The following is a 15,939-nucleotide window of genomic DNA, read 5'->3' as shown; positions in this document are numbered from 1 at the left end:
CCCCCCCCCCCCCGCCCCCGTGCCTCTGGCTCTGCGCCTGGCTCCCTCGGGTCCGCTCCCCTTTCCCGCCGGCCTGGCCCGGCGTCACGCTCCCGGAGTCTCCCCGTTCGGCGTCTCGTTGCGGGAGGGGGTCAGATCACCCCGCCGGGCGGTGGCGCTGGGGGGCAGCGGAGGGGGAGGGGCCTTAGTCGTTCGCCCGCGCCGCCCGCCCGCCTGCCGAGCGCGCTCACCGCCGCTCTCCCTCCTTGCTCTGCAGCCGCGGCCCATGGAGCCCGCCGGCCCGGCCCCTGGCCGCCTAGGGCCGCTGCTGCTCTGCCTGCTGATCTCCGCGTCCTGTTTCTGGGCAGGTAAGCACCCTCAGCTCCCACTGCCACCCTTCCCGAGCTGCGGGCTCAGGCCCCGCACGCTGCCGCTCAGCTAATGTCGACAGGCGCCTGTAACCGGGGTTACAGATGCAGATTTGAGGCCCAGAGAGGGTCAGCCACTTGCCCAAGGTCACATAGCCCAGGCTAGAAGCCAGGATAGAACTCTTCTTAAATGGGTCTGCCCTGTGGACTTGACTGCGTAGCCCTGCTCTGGGCAGCAGGGTATAGGAATGAGTTGTTTTACCGTACCCCTAGCCCAACCTGAACGGGGAGGCAGGCTGGCATTTGCTTTTGGCAGTAGGGCGCCTGGCTTCCCCAGGAGCTCCCTTGCTAGACTTGATTGGAGAGAGGGTAGGGGCAGAGGTCCTCGAGCGCTGGTGGGCTGTTGGGATGAGGGAAGAGTCAGCTCTTCCCCTCTTACCGGAGCAAGCACTGTTAGCCTATGGAGGTGTGGGAGACAGAGGGAGGTCTGAGCAATCGCGGCCCCTTGGGAGACACGATGGATTTACCTGTGTGGTAGCACAGCCTCTGTCTAGATGGTCTCCTCCCTGCTACCCTCCTGCCTTCCTTAGGCAGAATTCCAGAAGCTCCCTGCAGTTCCAGCATGTACCTGTGGCTCTGAGCTTGTCTTCTTTGTTGGCCTACATCAAACACCTGGCTGTCTCCAGCAGGAGGGCTCTGAAGGCCGGTTGGCCAAGGAGTGAGGTCACCATTCAGGAGTCCTGCATCTTAAAGGGGTTCTGCAAAATTCCCGGGTCTCTCCTGGAAGGATATGAAGGCCAGAGGCATGGCCGGGGAGGGAGAGAAGGGAGCCTTATTTAGTGTCTTGGATCGGTGTTATGGGCATAGGGTCTCTGTACCACCTTCTTTTTGCAGGGAGGTAAAATATGGTCTCAGCGCCCCCACTTCACCAAAATTTGCATGGAGCCTGACATCTGATAGCAGTGCAGAAGAGGGCAGAGAGATCCAGCCCCACAGAGAGGGAACAAGCAGGGTGGGGCGGCCAGAAGCTCTCTCCGTGGCCTGCAGGTTCCCCTGAATCCCAGGAACCCACCACGTGCCCCCCCCCATCATAGTTTTCAGTTACTGTTGGGTCCTTTCAGGGCCAAATTAGGAGTCTCCCTCTCTCCTATGAGTGGCTCTGGGGTCTGAGCTGCTTCCCCCTGCCTTGCTAAAGTTCCAGCCCTACCCTGCCAACCTCCAGGGCTTGGGAATCCACAGGCATTTCTCCAAGGTACAGAAATCTGGGCCCGGATTAATTTCTAAATGCTTGCTCTCCATCACTTTCTGACTTAGGCCCCTATGGTTCAGTCACTGGCAAACGAGTGGTTAACAAGTGCTCAAACCAGCAGTCCGCCTTTCCTGTGCACCGGCTGCAGGGGTTGGGAGGGTGGGAACGACAGCACCATTCTTAAGAGAATATCTATCCCCCCTTCCCCATCCTCACCTATAAAAACAGTCTATAAAATGCATTGGACCTTCCGTTCCAATCCATTCAGCATCAATAACCTGAAAAAGTGGAAGCAGTGGAGGGACAAAGATTAACTTCATAGTAAGTCTTGGGAGGGGAGAATGAGATTCTCCAAGAGGAAGGGATGCTGTATGGCCTTTGAACTCCTGCCTCCCAGCAACTGCACTTAGTCCCCTGGGGCTCAGCATCAAATCCCTGTCTCTGTCACAGGAGGGGACTTTATCCCCCTCCCCCCCCTTGCTGGACTCAGCCTCCCTTGTTTGGGGCATGGGATTTACAGCAAAGCAGAAGAGATAGGATAGAAGGACAGACAGGTAGAAGACAGTTGTCCAGTTTTCTAGGAAAATGGATTTGTCTGAGCAAGAACCCCAAATGTCAGCTTAGAGAAGACAGCTTTGGATTGTCCCTGGCAGAGCTGTCATTCTGGGAGGTGTCATGTGATTGCCGGGCTTCACAAGATCACCGCTTGGGTGAAGGGAGATGGTCATGTGCATTATTGCCTCCGGGAGGCAGGCGAGGAAGTTTCTAAAGATTGCACTCGACACAAATGATGCCAAAAGAAGATTCTAAAAAGATTCTGATGAAGTCACCACTGTGGGTTCTTGCTGCCCGTGTTTAGGGGCTGACCCTGCCATGAACGAACCTGAATGAACAAACGAGTGAACGAGATGCGGCAGGCCTCACAATCAACTAGAGGATGCTTTCCTGGTCCTGGCTGGGCCTGTCCTTAGATGGACTCTTTGCTCTAGTAGGGGCGGCTGGCTGGGGGAAGTTGAGGTTCCGGCTTAGTGAGAAAGTGGGCCCCTCCAGTGAGCCTGTGACTCTTGGGTGGATGGTAGCATGCTGGGGGTGCCTCTGTGCTTTCCTAAGCACTATAGTTGGTCTCACTTCCTCTTTTCATAGGAAAAAAGGGGTGGGATAGGGGCTAGCTGCTGTGTCTGACATCAGAGGCTTTTGGAAGGTTCATTAAAGGCTCGGTGTTCTCTGGGTACTCTGTGGCCAGTAATTATCCCTGTCCCTGTCCTATGGGTACATATTTAGGCTGTTTTGTTTTGTTTTGTTTTGTTTTTTTCCTCACAGTCATTTAGTCCATAAGAAGTCCTGATTCAAACTTTGTGTTGAGGGAGGGAGAAGAACCCATGCTTATTAAGGAGCTAACTGCATTCCAGGCCTGGTGCATTGTCTGCACAATCTCATTTACCAGCAGTGTGCCATTTGGCTCTTACTAGTGATGCACAGATGAGGAAAACTGAGTCTAAAACTTGTCCCAGGAGTAAATGGCAAAGGAGCCAGAATTCTGGATACAGCTTCTGGTGGGAGGAATAAATGACTTACGAGTATGCAGTCCACACTATTGGGGTAGAATTGCCACCTGAGGCTTAGCTGGAGAATTGTGGGAAGGCTCCCATAGGCAAAAGCTTTGGTCTGGTCTCCACGAAGCCCACTGCGTATGGAACTGGCAGCCTCTTGGCTTCAAAGATGACAATTCACGGGGAGCGATGTGGCTTGAACAAGAGGCCCCATCTGGGCTGGTGAGCTCTGGATTCCCTCACACTGGAATGTTCCTCCCTGCGTCTTGCCCTTTGCAACAGATGGAGAACAGTGGGCGAAAGGAAGGGAGTCTGAAAGTGCTGAGTGGATCCCACACGCACCACCTCGCTCCTTGTGGTGCCTGCCTGTGACAGGTTATTTCTTGTCACCATGGGCTGATGGATGGGGACCCTCTTTAACTGTGTTCAGACTCCTGGCTGTGGACACAGCTCGGACCATGTCACCATAGTGATCCCTTGGACACAGCAGGGCCTGTGTGTCCCCCTCAGTTCCTACGTGTTTTCCAACAGGGATGCGTGTTCATATGCTCTGAGGTAACAGGGCTGCCTCACTGCAGACTGAAGCCTGGTTGGCCACTCATACACACCCAGAAGACCAGGGGAATCCTCTGTGGTAGACCACCGAGCTGTTCCAGTGTGTTAGGAACAGGAGGCATTTGATTTGTACAGTGTCTGTTAATATGCAACCTAACCCAGTTTGGCTCTTGGAGAGACCCGTGCCCCCAGCTAGCCTCTTATCTCTCTCCTGTTGTTCCTGCTGTTGCCTCAGGAGTGACCTTTCCTGTACTCCCTTGCCCCCCTTTATCCTCGTCCTCATCCTTCCAGGTTCACTTTACATGCCTCCCACTCCGAGGAGCTAAGTCCTCCGACCCTCTCCCATGATCTCCTCTGTTCCTCTCTGAGATTACTCACTACTTCTTCGCTTTGTGACTCTGTGTGCATTGTGTGTTTGCCTCTCCGGTGTGGTTCTGCAGCCTCCCTGACTATTAGCCTCGCCATGTACACACAACAGTGCCAGGACCCCCCTCGGAGTCAGGCCTGGTTCTGCCACCTACCTGAACAATTTGCTGAATTTCTCTGGGTGTCCTTTTTTTTTTTTTTTTTCCTTTCTCCTCTATAAACTGGAGATGTCACTAATAGCTCTTTCTCAAGGAGTAAGTCAATTAATGCAGATTCAGATGATCGTGGGGTATGCCAGCTATCTGTAAGCTATCATGCAATCACTGATTTATGCCTTTTGACTTGTTCGTCCCCGTACCTGTTAGCTATCATGCCGTCATTGTTTTATGCTGTTTGACTTGCTCGTATCTAAAACCGGGATGGACTTCCATAAAGCAATCGATCTAACGTGGATCCTGCGCATAATGGGCACTCAGAAAACAAGGACCGCGGCTAACTAAATGTCAGTATGACTCAGTGAGCTCTTTTTCCCCTCAAGCTTTCTCCTGGGGGATGGACAGGTTGTGAGGAAACCAGCGCTGCGATCTAATTGCCTTGTTAGTGCCAATGAGCTGTGGACCCAACCTGACTCTAGGTGTCTCCCTCTGGACTCGCACGTCTGGAATTGTGGCTTCCCAGCCCTGGAAAGCTGGAGGGGCTTGGGAGCTGCTCCCTGTGCAGTGGGGCAGAGAGCTGAACATGGGTCTCCTGCTCCCAAGTAAGGTCAGGCCAGGCCTGGGAGGGACACATGCAGACGCCTTTTAAATGGGGCTGGACATTTCTACTGTGAAAGCCAGAGTTCTGACAGAATCCGGAATTGTGTGAGAAAATGCTAAAAATAAGCATCCTAATCCTGGCCTCCGTGCTACTGTGTGTGATCCTAGTGGGACTCAGAGCTACCCCGGAGGATGCACCATTGATGATTGATCATCTAACCCACTTGACCACAGAGGGGATGATGGCTCAGCAAGGCATCTGCATCGGATGGCCACCCAGATCAATCAACCTGAGCTTCAAAGCCTGTGCTCCACCATGCTTTAGACATCTTGCTTTGTTTGATGAGTAGGGAGGCTGGAGACCAGGGCTTCTGGCACCATGCTCTCTTGGGACATTTCACATAGCTTTTATCGATCCGTGTATCCTCCAGGAGATGAGGAGAGTGGGGCTTCCGTCCACATGCTGGAGAGGGTGTGCTATGCTGTCTGATGCTGTTTTCCCAGTCACTTGGGCTTCCTGGAACCGTGGCAGGATGGGTCTTCCCTGACGAGTGGCTTGCCAAGCTTTTGGGCCAGGGAGACGGGGAGCAGCAGAGGCAGGCATGGGAAACATACAGCATGATCTTCTGTGCCAGCAGGGTTTCCTGGCACATCCAGTTGGGTCTCCAAAGCTTCAGATCAGATCAACATCTGAGGGCATGCGGTGCTGGGGTCGGAGGAAATTGCACTGCGGATTGAGCAGCTGGGAGAAATGGCTAGAGTAGGTGATGGCCATAGCAGGACTATATAGCCATTGCCCTGTTCTCCAAGCCAACCACCCATGCCTTCCAGAAATGGAAGCATAAGGTGGCAGAGAATGCTCAGTGTACCTGTCCTTGGCAGAGAACACATGTTGTCTTCCCATATCCCTCCATTTTGGAAACTTGAGATATATGCATATAAGGAGGAGTGATGCAATGGCCCCAGCCTTGATACTGAATGGCTTTCTGCCGTTCTTGCTTCTCAGCCTGTCTGGCTGGTGTGAGCAGGCACAAGGAGTCTTGCACAGATTGCACAACTTTTGCACTGTTGCCCTATTCTCACAGAGAGCCAGAAAGCATAGATTTCCCCCATTTTATAGATGAGGAGACTGAGGCTCCAGAAAACCAAGCTGGGCTCTTTCCAAGCCACTCAGCCAGAGAGAAACAAGGCTAGAACCGAAGCCAAGGGTTGTCTACTCTTGACTGCTGTGCTGTGCTTATTAGGGTCACTTTAATTATAAATATTTGTTCAGTGTTTTAAAGCATGCGATAGGTGCCTGTAGATTGAGCAGCTGCTGTGTGCCTCAGGTACCTGGAGCTCTAAACGGTGAACAAGGGAGGGGCATCCCCTGCTCTCATGGAGTTGACATTCTAATAAGAAAGAAAAATCAAACCCAAGTAAACAAATGATGGGTTGTCTCTAGGCCATTTCTTTCTGCGCTTGCTAGCTTCATTCTTTCAGGCCTGTCTCCCTCAACTAGGATACAGGCTATGTGAGGGTAGACACATGATGCTGGGCCTCCTGGGACCTTAGCCCAGGACCTGGCCCACACTGGTTGGGTTAATCTGCATTTGTAGAATAGAAGAATAACGCGAGTAAGAAAACCTCCTCTTAAAGAGAAGTTTTAAAGATGAGGTTGCATGGGCAAAGACTGTTTCCCTAGTGCCACCAAGCCCTTCCTCCAGGGCTCAGGTCATGACTGTGCTATGAATCTCTCCCAACATGCTGAAATCCCAGGAAGCTCATGTCAGTGCCTGATATGGAAGCAGCCGAGTAGCCCCAGAACTTGTGACTAGATTCTGTTGTACGCACCCTCCCACCTCAGACTCCACAGTGGTGCTGACCTCACGGGGGCTTCTCTGACTGTGGTGTGGGAAGCGCTGTGCTTTCTGGGCCAGGCATAGCTAGACCCCACCCCTGTGTGACTTCACCAAGCCATCCGGTTAGTCAGTCTGGTGAGAAATAGTGAAGACGGACAGAAAGGGTGCGTGAGATCCTGAACCCACCCAGGGGCCTTGACCATGGTTTTGTTCTCCATGTCCGAATGGTACTCTGGAGTCAGGTGGTGATGGCTGTGGCCTTCTGGGCCATGCAGAGGCCCCATACTTGAGGCCTGCCCTGATCTGTCCAGCATCGATGGTCTTTAGGTGTCTTTGTGGCCCTGATGTATGCTAGCCTTATCATGTGCTTTTGGTCTTCAAAGGGCAGCTAGGGACACCCACTCCACTGAGCCTCAGTTTTCCCTCTGAAGGGAAGCTGAAGGCTTTGACAGGTCTCTCCAGCTGTGGTATCCTGGCCAGTTTCTTCTTTGGCACATGAGACCCTTTGGCAAACAGGCACCCTCCCTGCACTCTTTGCCAAGTTCCTGGCTGACACTGGGACACATGTCATCTCTCCTGCTCTGTGCCCTGGTTTCTCCATCTGCAATCTGGAACCCATTCTCACTGTTCTTTCCTGCTGTGAAGGCTTAAGGGAACTTCCTGGCTGAGCTGGAAAAGCTCTATGAAAGGAATCAGTGAATCACATCAGCTTAGCTGGGGAGAAATCCCATCCGGACACCATCTTCTGCTGGCTCAGTGCACGGTAACCACGGTAGATGATGTTTAATAGGTGCACGTTGCTTTTAGAAAGGCTTCAGCTTGGCTGGAAAAATACATGCGTATCCTTGGCAGCCCAAGAATGCAGAAGCCTGAGCTGGAGGCCCTGTCTGGAGAGAAACACCAGCCTGAAGGGGTGCCAGCTCCCAGGCTTGAGGCTGTATGTCCTCATATGAAGGAAAGGCTGGTGGCAGCAGCTGTCATCTTATGGGGCCATCCAGTCTGTCCAGTCTGCTGGGCATCATGGCATGTGTCTGAGGACAAGTCAGGACTGGAAGTTGGGAGGAGGCCAATGGGTTCCTGACCTCCACCCTCCCACCCTCACTTCCGGGTGGGAAGAAGGCTCTTAGGTTGCTGAGGCATCACTCCAGCGAATGTGGCAGCTGTGACTCCAACCCCTCTCAGCTACTTCTAGTTCCCGGAGGTCTATTACAATTCAAAGGGCATTCACAGTACATATGTGTTTGCAGTTTCTGTCTCCCGTACTCCACTAGGCAAACGTGGGCAAGCCACAAACTTTGTCACCTTTGGGTTTTGTCTGACCCAGCTGCTGCTCATCAGGCCACTGGCCCTGTGTGTAGTCTGCATGGTGGTGGTGGTGGTGGTGCTGGTGTGTGTATGTGCCTGTGTGTCTGTGTTCAGGCAGAGAGACTTTGTAGCATCCCCTGCCCCGCGCCCCCAGCTGAAGGGCATAGTCATCTTTTCTCTCCTTCACCTTTAAACACCCAGACACATGGGAGTCGCTGCCGGTGTGGAGAGCTTGTTCTCCCTGCTGCGGTGCTAAGTCACTTAAGCATGCTGGCCCCTTCCATCTGTAGCATAAACCTAATCTCCACACCGGTCTCATTTTACAGAGGAGAAGCCAGAGGTCCACAGGGGTTAGGATGCTGACTGGATTCTCAGGGGTGGGAGGATGAGAATTCAAACCAACACATAACTTTTAGCAAATGCCAGGTACTACTCTAAGCCTGAGGGATGAAACAGAGTCCCCTCTCAAAGTACTTCCAAGTAAGTTTAGGATAGAGGATCGGACACCAAGAACATTAAATGTTCAGTAAGTTAAGTAGCAGGTGAAACTTAGAAAAATCCAACAGAGCAAAGCGTGCAGGTGGCAGGGAAAGTTCCAGACAGGCCTGAGAGGGGGCACAGCCATGTATGTAGATGTCTAAGGAACGAGAAATGGGCGGAAGGAGCAGCCCATGCGGAGGCTCTGTGGTGATCAGAGAATCTGGTATGACTGAGAAAGAGTAAGGTAGTCCTGGGGGCCACGTAAGGAACCTGGGTCTCAGCAGACCCTGGGCAGAGGGCAAAGGGGCCTAGAAGCTGCATGGTCTGTGGAGAGATGAGGTGGAGACAGGAAGGAGGGCAGAAGAGTAGTGGTTGTGCAGTGGGGGGGGAGGGGTGAGAAGAAGACAGAGTCCACCCATAGTTTGGGATTTGGGCCAGCAGGATTTGCTAATAGAGTGTGCAGCCTGGGCGAGAGGGATGAGAAGGCACGTGGCTCTCCACTCTGCTCTCCACCATTGGACAAGTGTTTTAGAGTAGGAGCAGGACTGGATCCCTGCTTACGGATGAGGAAAGCTGCCTTGCCAAGTCACCTCTCTGGGGACAAGACACGCAAGCCTCTAGCCCTAAGCCAGAGCTCAACGCTGTCTGGGTACCTTAGGAGTTTGCTGCCTCACAGAGAGGCCGTGAGGGGTGTGGCACAGTGCCCAGTCGTTGGAGTTGCCTGAGGTGGAGCTAAGTTGAAAGCTCTTCCTGTCGACCAGGCCTCCTCTCTCTGACTCTGATGCTTTGGGGTGGGTGGTGGCTCCTACGGCAACATCTGGACATGTCCACCCAGCAACCTGTCCGGCGGTGCCAGTGGAAAGGTCACTGGTGGGCTGCCCCTCAAATGTGTTTTGGAAGCCACAGTCTGGAATTGTAGGTTGTTCCGGCCCCAGTTTGCTGGGGTCCCAGAGACTCTGCTCCAGTCAGGCCAGACTGCAAGGCCTCTGCATCTTTACTTATGGTTTCTCCTGCTTGATTTTACCTGGCCTCTGTCGACCTGGCTCAGGGGCAGCCTCCTCTAGGAAATATTCCTGGATTCAGCCCATTTCCAAGACCCCCAGGCTTCCTTTCATGACACTTATTACATCATTACTCGTGTCCAGGGTGCCTCCAGAGGAAGCTATTGAAGGGCAAGCTCAGCTTCCTCGTTTGTTTGTTTTTTCTGTGGCATCCAGGACGGGCCCTGCCAGGGGAGGAAGCTTTGTAATCGGGAAGAGATGAATCATCCTGAGGAAAACCACTGACCAGCCAGAGCTGTCCCAGCCCTAAGCAGCCAACTTCCATGGAGTCCGGGTGGCTTTACACGGGGGACCCCCTCTGTCTCTGCCGGCCACAGAGCACAAGGGACTCTCCAGGGCAGGACCAGGCTGAGCACCGTGTAGGCTTTGCCCACGAAGAGGTTATAGTGCCGATGACAGGACTCCTCCCGTCTCCCGCCTCTGATTACACTCTATGAGGAATCTCATTTCATCTGAGCTAGGCATGTGCCCAACTGGCCACAGTGGTAAACATGAGTACAGGGGTACGTGGCATGTTCGTGCACAGTGATCCCCATGTGCCTCCCTGTCATACGCAGTACACCTTTACCTGCACATGGGCCCTGCACACACATACACACACACCCTGTGTACACACCGTACACATGCTTTTTGTAGCTACCCTCCCACTGTACACACTCATTCACCCGCAGACGTCCCCCCACCGACTGCGCACCGTCCAGACAATCCCCATCACCACGCACCGCTCACGCACTCGCCCACTCCCGTTTGAGCACACTCCTGTGGTGTCCTCCAAGGTCTCTGCACACGTGCATTAAATTTTCACATATGGCACCCTGTTGTGTTGCTACCCTGAACCCTAGACACCTACCCAGTAAGTGTGTGGATGTTTGTGCTCTGCATGCACACTTACTACACACACACACACACTCACGCACACGCACGCACGCACGCACGCATCTGCCCTCAGGTATGTATGTACTCGTTTATGTACACTTAGCATGCTTGTGATCACAGGCCGTGTGTGTGTGTGTGCGCGCGCGCGCGTGCTGGACACTAAGTTCAGGCCTGCAAGCATGCTTGAAGCACGCCACCACATCCCCAACGCTTCATAGCTCATTGTACATGTACTGGCACAATGTACTTTTCTACCCAGCTACCAAATCACCACCAGAAGTGGGCGAGAGCACTGGTGAAGCATATATTGACCAAGTTTGCATTGCAGACCATCTGAAAACAACATGAAAGGAGGAAATGTGTTTTAGCTGACGGTTTCAGAGACTTGGGTCCAGGGTCACTCGGCCCCGAGCCCTTGGCAGAACATCGTGGGGGCGGGTATGTATGCCTGAGGAACTGCTGTTGGTAGACAGACAACTAAGGAATGCTGGCCCCCGACGGCCACTGTCCTTTCCCCATCGTTCCTTTGGAGTTCCTAGCCCAGGGGGTAGTGCTTCCAGGATTAGTGTTGGTCCTCGGTGATTTCCTGTGGAAACGTCCTCACCTCTGGAGGTCTGCCTCCCAACTCTTCGTCGGTTCTAAGTGTAGTCTAGTTGGCAGGGAAGATGAGCCACTTCAAAGTGCTAGAGCGCAGGTGATAAACCACAGGTGACAATCTGGACACTGAGGAAGGGGTGTCCTGCTGCTGGGCTGAGGGTTAGGGGTGTTGGGTTTCTTGAGATGTGGAGTTCTGGGCTGTTGCTATGGTTTCTCCCAGGGATGAGGCTTTGGGAGAACTCACGCCCTGGGTCACTAGGTCCCACCTGTCTCCTCAGCTTCATTTCTAAGTTGATTTGGTTTTCTCAATAGAAAGACTACAGCCTCTTTTTCTTTCACTTCTTATAAAATCATTTCCATTTTTCTTCATCTTCAAAGCTACACATGAATATTGCTGTGTTTAAAAACGTAATATGCTTTCTAAGCCTTGTCAGCTCAGTCCCTCTCCTTACCGCAGAGGGCGGCAGCATTCAGCACACTGGTTAGGCAGTTGACACTTTGGCCAGCAAAAGGAGAAAAGGACGCCAGTGATGGGACAGTGGTCACTGGGAGTGGGATGGGGCTAGAGGATGCAATTAGAGTAGCTAGCAGGAGCTGTTTTATCGTCGGGTTGGAGTTCCTTCTGAATGTACTCACATTCGTGACTCCTTCAAAATCTTATTTCATAACTAGTGTGCCACAGACATAGCCACGTGGCCCTCGGTCCACAGGGAGCCCGTGCTTCATCCCTGCCTTCCACAGCAGCAAACACTCAGGGTAGTTAGCCCTCCCCTCACTCATGGGCTCATTATTTGTATCTTTCCCCAAAGCATTACGTTAGCCACAGAAAGAAAGACTAATATATTCAATGTTGTAGTTACTGTACAGTGATGAGAAAGTGGCTTTTCCTTCCCACCCTGCCTCACCCCCACATGGAGCCCTAGCACACGGAGGTGCTGATTTTACTGATCCAGGCCCCTTTCTCTAGACATGTGGCTGCTCAGCACACCAGCAGATGTGTACTGAGCAGATGCTCTGTCAGAGGCACAATTATCAAGAGCCAGGACACAGTGATAATGGCCTGAATTGCCTAAGAGCGTTCGTTCAACCAGCAGACACATGCGGGACATGCATGTTACATGTATGGTTCTCTTTAAACACAATGAGACACTGTATGCATCCTTCTGCCATTGTGGGCCGGCGCTGGTCCTCACGGATGCTAAGTAAATGCTCTGGGCCTCAGGCTTGCCAAGCAAGTGCTCTTTCACAGAGGCCCTCAAACAGCTGTATGTGATCCTTACTGTTCACCCAACCTAGAAAATCTGAAACTATCCAAGGTAGAAATTAAAAAAGAAAAAGCAGCTTTATCAGTCGCAGATCCATAGTCCATAGACAGCTGTATACTTTGGATAGCATCTTGGGTGTGTTCATCGACTTTACAGAGCCACAGTCACACTGAAAATACAGACTCCTTAGACTCCAGTTTCACAGGAGCGGCAAACAGGCAGTACAAACGGAAGCAAACCCCACAGAAATCGCCACCCACAAGCAATCTCTAATAAACTTCCTTTAGACAATTCAACCCATTATCACTGTGTCTACAGCTCCGGATAAAAAACCCTTAACTTTTTTTTTTAAATACCTTTTCCCTCTTGAAACTCAAGGTTTCGGATGAAACCAGATGTTACTCAATAACCCTGATGGTCAGCATGCTTTGTTGGGATTCTGTACAGTCTTTCAGGGTTGTGGATTTAGTCCTCAGATGGCTTTACAGTGGGATTCGATACTCTCTTTCCTTGGATGTTGATACCCAGAAGTTCCCATTGTTCTAAGGATACCTGAGTGATGGGTGCAGAGTCTTTGCACATAACCTTAGTTATCAGAAGGTGTGAATTTGTTGTTTTTATTTACTTATTTAACTACAGAACATCAATGTGTTGACTGTAGATATTTTTGATAGGTTTATCTTTGTGATGCTTTTTTGTTTTGTTTTGTTTGAAACAGGGTTTCTTTGTGTAGCCCTGGATGTCCTGGACTCACTTTGTAGACCAGCCTGGCCTTGAACTCTCAGAGATCCGGTTGCTTCTGTCCCTATCTCCTGAGTGCCAGGCTTAAAGGCGTGAGCCATCAATGAGGCTTTTTAAAAGATATATTCTATTTTAAATTATGTGTGTATGAGGGAAGAGTGTGTGTGTGTGTGTGAGTGCAGGTCCCAGAAGGAGGCATTATATCTTCCTGGGGTTACAGGTGATTGTGAGCTTCCATGTGGGTGCTGGGAACCAAATCCAGGACGTCTGAAGGATCAATACCTACTCAAACTCTGAGTACAGATATTGCTTAGTTTTTAGACAAACAAAAAGTTTATTTTAAATGCTTTTCAATAGGTCTGTTTGTTTCTTGTTTTTGCATAGCCGCCATGTTATTTTAAATTGTGCCATGAAAACTGCTCATGTTATCACAGTTTGCCTAAAATTCACCTATGGGATAAGCAATCATCCACTTCCTCATCTCCGTCATTTGCCCTTTGGGTTGTTTCCACACATTTTCAAGTCTGTATGGGGGAGACCCGCCTGTGTCTGTGACTGGGTCCTCAAGGAACTGCCGAGCACACGTTGGTGAGTGGCTTTTGCGGTGCTTGCCCCACCCTGCAGAACTGCTCCATCCCCCCAAAAAAACCTGCAGTGTGTGAAAACACCTGCACGGATCCTGTCTAGTTTAGGCCCCAGAATGGCTGGCTGTGCTCTCTGCTAGGGGGGCCAAGGAGCGCCGAAAATGGTTTCATTGGTAATGCCAGTGTGATGACCCTGGGCCTGGCCCACACGAGTGATTTTTAACAAGCTCAGTTCCCAGAACAGAACCTGCAGAGCAAAAAAAAAGTAAATAAAAATAAAAAAGCAAGTAAGCAAGCAAAATGAAAAGAAAACAAACAAACAAACAAATAAATTAAAAAAAAACAGTTGGAAAATACACACAGAGATTAAAATAATGTTTGGCACTCACATCACACTTTTAAAATTCTTCAAACGCTTTAGAAACACTAGCTAATTAATTAAGCTGCCTAAATCTGCTTGCGGTTGGTTGAGATCTCCGGAGGAGCTGACAAAAAAAGGATGGGGGTTATGGGGAGGAGCCATCCCTCCCCAGCCCAGATTTTAATCACACCTGCCTGGGGTGTGATTACAGGCCTCTAGCTGCACCACAAGAATAGCCCTGCTCCAACTTGTCAGCGCCCGACTCCCAAGTTCCCCGTGAGCGCAGCTCCCTCATCAGCTGCTGACTCACAGTTCTGTGCACCGTTGAGGATAATAACGGAGCGCCAGCTCCTGGGTAGCCAATGTTAGCACCACTGAACAGATGAAGGAAGAGGCTCCGGGTTTTGCCAGGGTCACGGAGAAGCCAATAAAACCCCTTCTTTCTGGTTCGTCAGTGTGTTCCTTCAGCTTAGACGTGGTTTGGGGACAGGGTCTTCTTAGCGGGGCTGGAGACCGCAGAGATCCACTTGCCTCTTGGGCATATTTCTATTGAGGACACAGTGTATACCAGGCGGACGTCAAGAAACTGTGCCTAGTGGATCTGCCGTCCTGATGGTGGGAGAAAATAACAATTGACAGCAACTCAGATGTAGAAAGAATACAGCAGTGTGATGATAAGGTTTAGAACTAGAATTGAGCCAGCAGGTATACAGTAAGTGCTTATATAGGTCTGGAGCAATCTTCATGACAAAGCAGTGGGTAGATACCGGTTCCCTGCTCACCCCTGATTGAATGGGAGTCCATTTAGGAATACCGAGCTGGTGAAGGGGCCCTGTCCTCGCCCAGGCCTGTGCTTCTTACACGTGGTGGTTCCAGTTCAACCGGTCTCCCATGGCTAACTGTACGCCCACGGGAAAGCTCATGGATCTCTGCTATTGGCGGTAGCTGGTGACGTCACTGAAGCCCTCGGGAGGCTTCCTGTCCCTTCAGGCCTGTTCCCTCCTTGTTTCTGTCACTTGCCTGGCCACCAGCCCTACCCCTTCTAGGCTGGATGGTGCTGGCTGAGCCCCTGAGTTCTACAGATCAGCCATGGGGCCCTGGCTGGGTAAGAGGATGAGGCAGGCCAGTGAGCCACTGATGACAGGCTCTGGGTACCTGCAGTGAGGGGAGGGCTGATCTGTGGGTCTCTCTTGCCTTAGGCTCTCTCCTCCCTTTTGCCAGTGCAGCAGTACCCGGCCGTGGGCTGGTGGGCAAACACACAGTGTCCCTTTTACCCAGCCAACGCAAGAGGGTCTGCCCAAGGATTCTGCTACAGTCCTACAGGGTCACATTAGAAGCCGGTGGAGGGTCCAGCTGGGACGGCCATCACCCGACTCACTGCTCCAGTCTGCCACCCTTGCTGTTGCCATCCTCCCTCTCCTGCCCTCATCCTGTCCCCCTCTCTGGACCACTCATTGTGTCTCTGATGTCTGTGTGTCCAAATGCTCGTGTTCCACGTCCATTCAGCAAACCGTCATTCAGCAAGGTAGTTAGGCCACTGTGCTTGGATGGCAAGGACTTTATCCACTGAGTCATCATCCTTCGGCCCCTAGATGCTGCTTTTTAACTTACTCACCGGCCTTAGCTTGTTTGTTCCTATCAGAAGTACATCAAGACGGGCTCATGCTAAACATTTTACAGCTGAAGAAACGAAGGCCAGGGACCACAGAAAAGCCCAACCAAGCTGAAGCCACAATCACATCCCTGCATCATTTAGCAGCAGGCACATCCCTGTATCACTTGGCAGTGGGCACATCCCTGTATCACTTGGTAGCGGGCACATCCCTGTATCACTTGGCAGTGGGCACATCCCTATATCACTTGGCAGCGGGCACATCCCTGTATTACTTGGCAGTGGGTGAGTACCTGGGCCTTCTCTGTTGACCTATTGATGACTCCAAGAAATGAGCCATAGGCTACTGAACCACACCTAGGGCTCCTGTCTTCAGCTCTCCTACCCACCAGAC

At 51.7% G+C, this 15,939-nt stretch overlaps 1 protein-coding gene across 4 annotated transcripts in view; it reads left to right on the top strand.

Annotated features, from left to right (window-relative positions):
• Sirpa (signal regulatory protein alpha) overlaps positions 1 to 15,939 on the top strand; it is a 38,011-nt gene that overhangs the window by 696 nt on the left and 21,376 nt on the right. For 3 of the 4 annotated variants that reach the window (XM_055613889.1, XM_055613640.1, XM_055613799.1), the window contains exon 2: positions 257 to 347. In XM_055613889.1, the coding sequence (XP_055469864.1) occupies positions 266 to 347 (82 nt within the window). In that variant the 5' untranslated portion in view covers positions 257 to 265. Of the gene's footprint in view, positions 1 to 24; positions 348 to 15,939 lie in introns of those variants that run through there. The other variant, XM_055613716.1, reaches the window with a different exon arrangement.

This window comes from Psammomys obesus, unplaced genomic scaffold (genome assembly GCF_907164565.1).
Source record: "Psammomys obesus unplaced genomic scaffold, mPsaObe1.curated_primary_1811, whole genome shotgun sequence".
Lineage (NCBI taxonomy): Eukaryota > Metazoa > Chordata > Mammalia > Rodentia > Muridae > Psammomys > Psammomys obesus.
The sequence above is the reverse complement of the archived record's forward strand: the minus strand, read 5'-3'. Positions and strand labels throughout refer to the sequence as shown.